The sequence below is a fragment of the Nomascus leucogenys genome, chromosome 22a (genome assembly GCF_006542625.1).
Source record: "Nomascus leucogenys isolate Asia chromosome 22a, Asia_NLE_v1, whole genome shotgun sequence".
Lineage (NCBI taxonomy): Eukaryota > Metazoa > Chordata > Mammalia > Primates > Hylobatidae > Nomascus > Nomascus leucogenys.
The window spans coordinates 134,269,619-134,277,522 of record NC_044402.1 but is presented as its reverse complement, the minus strand read 5'-3'; the positions used below and the strand labels follow the sequence as shown (position 1 = coordinate 134,277,522).

The 7,904-nt window shown below is 44.8% G+C and overlaps 1 protein-coding gene across 12 annotated transcripts in view; it reads right to left on the bottom strand.

The window, feature by feature from the left end:
* Positions 1 to 2,832: 2,832 nt before the first annotated feature.
* Positions 2,833 to 7,904, bottom strand: part of LOC100592283 (UDP-glucuronosyltransferase 1-1) — a 91,995-nt gene continuing 86,923 nt past the window's right edge. For 4 of the 12 annotated variants that reach the window (XM_003278546.4, XM_003278541.4, XM_012501124.2 and 1 more), the window contains one exon: positions 2,838 to 3,877. In XM_003278546.4, coding sequence (XP_003278594.1) covers positions 3,580 to 3,877 — 298 coding nt within the window. In that variant the 3' untranslated portion in view covers positions 2,838 to 3,579. Of the gene's footprint in view, positions 3,878 to 4,539; positions 6,626 to 7,904 lie in introns of those variants that run through there. The other 8 variants (XM_012501141.2, XM_012501136.2, XM_012501123.2 and 5 more) reach the window with 6 other exon arrangements.

The following is a 7,904-nucleotide window of genomic DNA, read 5'->3' as shown; positions in this document are numbered from 1 at the left end:
GTGCAGAAGCTGACTGTATTAGTCCATTTTCATACTGCTAGGAAGAAATACCCAAGACTGGGTAATTTATAAAGAAAAAGAGGTTTCATGGACTCACAGTTACACATGGCTGGGGAGGCCTCACAATCATGGCAGAAGGTGAAGGAGGAGCAAGGGCACATCTTACATGGTGGCAGGCAAGAGAAAGTATGAGCAAGATGGGGAAAAACCCCCTATAAAACCATCAGATCTTGTGAGAACTCACTATCACATAAACAGCATGGAGATAACTGCCCCCATAATTCAAATTACTTCCCACCAGGTCCCTCTAATGACATATGGGGGTAATGGGAATTACAATTCAAGATGAGATTTGGCTGGGGACACAGCCAAACCATATGACTGACCCAGAGGCAGCCTCTGCAGGATGGATTCTGCCCAGCTCACAAGGCTCCCTCTCCCCTGACCCAAGCAGCCACAGTAATCGGATGGTGGGAGCCATGTTTTTCTCTCCATAATCCCTCTCGGCATTGATGGTTGGACAGGGAGTGGACACCTGATCCAGCTGGACCAATCAGATTCTGACTTTCAAGAAGGTGGCACTCTAGGCCAGAGAGAATCCAGTCTGTCTCTTGTGGGATCTTGGGAGCTAGGGCAGAGGGATATAGGGACCGAGGGTCCGAAAAGACCCCGAGGAGAGAGAAGAGGAAAGCTGGCGTTCTGACCCAACAGAGACAGGAGCGAGAAGGGGAGGCTCCACCCAGCACAGGCCTGGCTGTGAGCCTCGCGTCGTCAGAAGCCTGTCTCCTTAGAAAAATACTCTTTATGCTTAAGGTATCCCGAATTGGGTTCTCTCGCTTGTAAATAAGAGTGCCTCAGTGCTACAGACACGAAGGTGCAAATGAACATGAGCTGGCTAGAGGTCATGGCAGCTTGGGGTCGCTGAGAGAGGTTGGGGCGTCAAGGAGCCAGCGGCAGTGAGGCCGAGAGATGGTCCCCGGGTGGACCAGGAAGGGCTTTGAAGAAGGGTGAACATAGTTGAGGGGTGACTGCACAGCCTCAAGGATGTAGAGAGGGAAATAGTGGACAGAATGTGTTCCAGCCACTGCCTAGGGAAGGAGATGGAGCTGGGGTCAGGGAACAATCTGAAATCTTCACTCTCCGCACTACCCTAGCTCCAATTTGAAGCTTACAAATTTAAAACTTCTGCTTGTAATACAAAACGAAAAATGTAAAACAAGGCCAAAAAAAAAAAAAAAAGTAGAGAAAATACAGTACATGACAAAAAGGACAGTCTGGTGACTGCAAGAAGCACTCTTACCAAATCCTCAGGGTAATACACTCCAATAGGAAAGTGGGCAAAGGGTATCCTCCAAAAAATAAACACAGACGGCTCATCAGCTTGAAAAGAAATGCAACCTCTAATAATAACCATAATAAAAGCACATTGTAAACAAGATCCTGCTTTTCTCCTATCAAACTGACAGGCTTTCTTTTTCAAGATAGCACTTTGTGCTAATGAGGGTGTGGGAACCTGTCTCCCTTACACGCTGATAGTAAGTTTCAGGATGCAGTATGGGGATTTCTCAAGTTATTTGCCCAGGGTAGCAGTGCAGGTGGTGCCCCACACAGATCCCCTGTGTACCTCTTCAGTGACAAGGGTGTGTATTTTTCTCGTCAGCTCTCTCTGACTGTCAGAGCCCCCTTTGTGGCCTAATGGAAGGGCAGAGAAATTACTACTACCTGAGAGTACGTCTCCATCTCTGATGAGGCAAGTACTCAAGCACCCAACAGTCGTGCTCCTCGTTGGGATAAGTCTGGGGTGTCTTTTCTCCGCTGGCTCCCAGAGTCACCCAGCAGGATTAAGCTCCGATTGACCACAAGAGAGCCGGCTGTGGATGGCCATCACATCCCTTCTCACTCTGCTACTCCTCTATCCGTGTTTCCTTTACTTCCTAAATAAACTCCTGGCCCTTGAATCCTCATCTCAGGGGAACCCAGGCTGAGACAACTAGCAATTTGTTGTAAAGCACTTTCCGACAGAAGCAATCACGAATATGTGGAAAGCCTTAGCTACTAGCATGTCCGGTGAGATTTTTGTTGTTGTTGTTGTTGTTGAGACAGAGTCTGGCTGTGTCACCCAGGCTGGAATGCAGTGGCAGGATCCGGACTCACTGCAACCTCCGACCCCCGAACCCCCCGACTCCGGTTCAAGCAATTCTCCTGCCTCAGCCTCCCAAGTAGCTGGGATTACAGGTGCTGGCAACCACACCCGGCTAATTTTTTGTATTTTTAGTAGAGACGGGGTTTCGCCACGTTGGCCAGGCTGGTCTCAAACTCCCGATCTTAGGTGATCCACCCACCTCGGCCTCCCAAAGTGCTGGAATTACAAGCGTGAGCCACTGTGCCCAGCCGAAGTCTTTTTTTTTTTTTATTAAACAAAATAATAAGAGTGAATCCAACCAGAAGTTGTGGTTAAATAAATCCTGGTATATCCATGAAATAGAATACTGCTTGGCCACTGAAAATGAGTTAAATATTATACAAAAACACCTTGGGAGAATTTTCATGACAGAGTAGAAGCACGAGTGTTAGCAAATACTAGATATACTTGATATATCTGCAATATTTATAAGTATGTGTATTTGCCACAATTGTAACTGGGGTTATTTCTGGATGATGTGATTACCGGTTTTTTTTTTCTCATGCATTTATGTGTGCGCACGCAATGAAGGCGTGTGCGTGTGAACCTCTATTATTTTCCAGACTTTCTGTCATAATCGTGCATTACTTTTGTAATTAGAAAATGCAACTTAACGATAAATAAATGCAACACCAGTGAAGAGAAAACACTTAAATAGAATTTATATAAATTTATTAATTTATTTTTAGTTGTAGGAAACATGAAAAAAAGGGAAACTTGCCCAGCACTTCATCGGTGTGTTTTGGGTTTTTATCAAATTCAGCTCCATTTGACATAAGCAATGATTATCTTCTCAAATACACCACCCACCAATTTTATAGCATCATTCTTTTTCCCCAGAGCAAGAAATCATATGCTGTTCTCGGTGCACTCCAAGCCATTCATTCATTTCACCTACGCTCTAAAGGTACAAAGGTTCCCTTCTTTAAACACACAAGGTGGCACCTATGAAGCATGGACAGAGATGAGGACCAATCATTATTGGTTAAGGATCAATCGCAACCATCTACAGAAGCCAAAAGATAAGATTAAAACTGCCATTTGCAGTAGGGGCAGCGGTGGGACCACCTTTGAATCCCGCACTCTCAAACAGGCTATGTTTCAGAGTAAGAAAAGTAATCTAGAATGCCAGCCTGTCTGCACGTCCTCTGAAAAATGGCACATGTCATCCTGATCAAAGACACCAGAGGGGGCACGATACATATTCAAATATCTTTGCTGACTAAGCGAGTCTATTATTTTTATTTAAGATAATTTTTTAAAGCACTCTGGGGCTGATTAATTTATGCAAAGTATTTCCTTAATAAGAATAAAATGAATTTAACACTGATTCTGTTTTCAAGTTTGGAACTGACTAGGGAATGGTTCAAAATTTTACCTTATTTCCCACCCACTTCTCAATGGGTCTTGGATTTGTGGGCTTTCTTAACTCGCCCTTTTTTCCCGAAGCATTTCCGGTAGCCATAAGCACAACATTTAAAGGCGATGAAGGCCACTGTCAGCACGACGGCCAGGAGGAAACCGATCACGTCCAAGGAATGGTACTGGTACCAGGTGAGGTCGTGGGCTGCGGGGCGCAGGTGTGGCGCGCCCTTGTGCCTCATCACAAACTCCACCCAGAACACGGCCAGGTCCAGCGGCTCCACCGGGCGGTCCTTGTGAAGGCTGGAGAGGCGCATGACGTTCTCCTTGTAGCTAAACACAAAGACAGTTTCGTCATGCCTGGAACACCTGTGGTATGAACAATCCTCTCTTTATGCTCATTGCTGCCTAGGAAGACTACTAGATTTTCCAAACTTGGGAAAGGAAACCTGTTTCTATTTTTGTTGTTGTTGTTGTTGGTTTTAGATACAGAGTCTTGCCCTGTTGCCCAGGCTGAAGTGCAGTGGCACAATCATGGCTCACTGCAGCCTCCAACTCCTGGGCTCAAGCCATCCTCCTGCCTCAGCCTCCAGAGTAGCTGGAATTACAGTCATACACCACTATGTCTGGCGAATTTTTAAATTTTTTGTACAAACAAGGTCTTACTGTGTTGCCAGGCTGTGTTACTATTATAACCTGAAAGGTTATAATTAAGAACCTTATTCTTAATAAATGTTCTTGATCTCTTGAAAAAAAGGAAGAGAAGGAGGGAAGGAAGCAAGGAAAGGAGGAAGGGAGGGAGAGAGGGAGGGAGGGAGAGAGGGAGAGAGGAAGGGAGAGAGGGACGGAGGGAGGAAGGGAGAAAAAGAAAGACCAAAACTACATTTTAGAAATATTTTAACCTTGCTTCCTACTCTTCTTCTTTTCTTTTTAGTGATATTTTTGTGAGAAATTTCATTATACTTTCATACAGTAAAATAAAGAAAGGAAAAGGTCATGTCAGAAATTATGAATAGTCTCCTATTTGAAGTTGTAAACAACCACCTCTGGCCAAAGTAAAAGCCATTTGTAAGTGCCAAATCCAAGGTGATGATATATTTGTAATTCATCATTGAAACATTAAACTATCCAGGTGCTAGATTTAGCATGAGGCAGTGTCTGTGCAGCCACTTAGTGCAAAATGTATTTCTGTTTATTCTGGACAGTGTTAATAGCCCAATCAGAACATCTCAATCCAAAACGGGTTAAGTGCTTCAACACTTGGTGCTACAGGAATGAAGAGGAGGCTGAAGAGGAGAGGGAAAAGGAGGAGGAAGTAGAAAAGAAAAGGGAGAAGAAAGAAAAAAAAAAGACACTCCATTTCAGGACTAATTATGATCGCTGTTGACTGATATAGTTTGGATATTTGTCCACACTCAGATCTCATGTTGAATTGTAATCCCCAATGCTGGAGATGGGGCCTGATGGGAGGTGTTTGGATCATGGGGTCGGATCCCTTGTGGCTTAGTGCTGTCTTCCTGATAGTGAGTTCTCACGAGTTCTTGTGAGAGCCGGTCATTAAAAAGCGTGTGGCACCTTCCCCCCCAACTCTCTCTTGCTCCTGCTTTTGCCATGTGACATGCAAGCTCCCGCATTGCCTTCTGCCGTGAGTAAAAGTCCCTGAGGCTCCCTCAGCAGCCAAGTGATATCAGCACTATGCTTCCTGTACAGCCTGCAGAAACACGAGCCGATGAAACCTCTTTTCTTTATAAATTACCCAGTCTTGAGTATTTCTTTACAGCAATGCAAGAACAGCCTAATACACTGTCTTTAAACATATCTATAATGTTATTTGGAAACATTATTATAATGTAATATTAGTATTTGGCCATAAATCATGTTAAATATCATCTTCCTTTTACATAAACCTTAAGATGGATTTTCTTGGAACCTTCTTTTTTTTTTTTTTTTTTTTAAGTAAGATGGAGTCTCACTCTGTCACCCAGGCTGGAGTGGAGTGGCACAATCTCAGCTCACTGCAACCTCCACCTCTCAGGTTCAAGTGATTTTCCTGCCTCAGCCTCCCAAATAGCTGGGATTACAGGCACACACCACCATGCCTGGGTAATTTTTTTATATTTTTTTGGTAGAGATAAGGTTCCTTCATGTTGGCCAGGCTGGTTTCGAACTCCTAACCTCAAGTGATCCGCCTGCCTCGGCCTCCCAAAGTGTTGAGACTACAGGCATGAGCCACCGCGCCTGGCCAGAACTTTCATTCATTCATTCAATAGTAATTGAGCACCTATTGTGGCCTGGTTGTCTGCATAAACTGATGTTTGAAAATTTTCCACTTCTTTTTATTTTGTGTAGGCACTGTCCCCAGTTCAGAGTGTTGGAATCATGGAGATTCACAATCAGACAGGGATGGCTCAAAAATGAATAGATGAAAGTTAGTTAATAAGTTGAGCTCATTGATTTGTGTTTTTTAAAAAAATAACGTATTAGAGGACTTTCACCAAGTTGTTCTTAGATTATAAGTAGTTATCTATACCACTGAAGAAAGAATCAAAATTATATCCATAATGTGAGCCTCAAGAAGGAGCTTCAACAGTGCAGGGAAAGAAGTCAGGTTTTAATGGTATTGATTTGTGAGCAGGACATCCTGACATTGAGGTGGCCAGAAGAAGCCGCTGGAAGGAAGGAATGGGACCACACCACCCAGCGCTCTGGGCACATGATGCTCAGGTTATGTGGACTTTTCATTTTTTTTTTTTTTTTTTGAGACAGGGTCTCACTCTGTTGCCCAGGCTGCTGGAGTGCAGTGGCATGATCATGGCTCATAGCAGCCTCCAACTTCTGGGCTCAAGCAATCCTCCCGCCTTAGCCTCCAGAGTGGCTGGGACTACAGGCGTGTGCCATGGTGCCCAGCCAACTTTTATCCAGTGCCACCACACACACATTAGCACCTCAAAGGTGGGAAGTCAGTCATCAGTCCTCCCCTGTTGTCCCTTGCTCAAGCTGGTGTGTCCCCCTGTGTTCTATCTCTTCTCATCTGAACATGCTCCAGTTCTTCACATCTGTCTTCCTGACTGCTGCTTCTTTCTAAAGGAGGTAACCATGGGAGAAAGCAATGGACACTCTCATAAACACATACACACACACGCTCATATGAATGCACACGCGTGCACCCACACATGAGCACAGCCACATGCACAAATGCACATGCGTGTATGCACACAGTGTCTATTGTTGGATGAAATCTACCACTGGCCACCACTTCTTCCCATAAGGTTCTGATAAGCCTATTACTAGTGAGCTTGACAGTAATATACTAACTTTAATCCAGAAATCATTTGCCCTTTGAATCGTTTTCAGGGTCACATTTGAGCAAATTTTCCTTTGCTTTTATTCTAAGCCTTTGTCTGTGATATCTTATAGCTCCTTCATTCATAAACTCCATGGACAAAATTTCTCACAGGTTCCAGTGCTGCAAAAAGCTGTACTTCTAAGCATTTGAGTTGTTTTTCTCTTAAAGATACTATGCTTCTTATAATGGAGTATTTCTTTCTGTGCAGGAACTTATGGATCAGATGTCTATTATGGCAACCTTTTTATATAAATTGGAGTTTTAAATCTACTGGGGGAAATAAAATTCTAAATAAATTATATGATAAATTATGTAGAAACTAAAGAATCCTTTTATAAAGTGAATAATAACCTCTAAATTATCCTATTTATAAATCCAGGTCGGATGCGATGGCTCATGCCTGTAATCGCAGCACTTTGGGAGGCTGAGGCAGGTGGATCACCTGAAGTCAGGAGTTCAAGACCAGCCTGGCCAACATGGTGAAACCCCATCTCTACTAAAAAATACAAAAATTAGGGGTGGAGCCAAGATGGCCGAATAGGAACAGCTCCGGTCTCCAGCTCCCAGCCCCAGCGACACAGAAGACGGGTGATTTCTGCATTTCTGCTTGAGGTACTGGTTTCATCTCACTAGGGAGTGCCTAACAGTGGGTGCAGGACAGTCGGTGAAGCGCACTGTGCGCGAGCCGAAGCAGGGCGAGGCATTGACTCACTCGGGAAGCGCAAGGGGTCAGGGAGTTCCCTTTCCTAGTCAAAGAAAGGGGAAGCAGACGGCACCTGGAATATCGGGTCAGTCCCACCCTAACTGCGCTTTTCCAACGGGCCTGGAAAACGGCACACTAGGAGATTGTGTCCCGCACCTGGCTCGGAGGGTCCTATGCCCACGGAGTCTCGCTAATTGCTAGCACAGCAGTCTGAGATCAAGCTGCGAGGCGGCAGCGAGGCTGGGGGAGGGGCGCCCGCCATTGCCCAGGCTTGCTTAGGTAAACAAAGCAGCCAGGAAGCTCGAACTGGG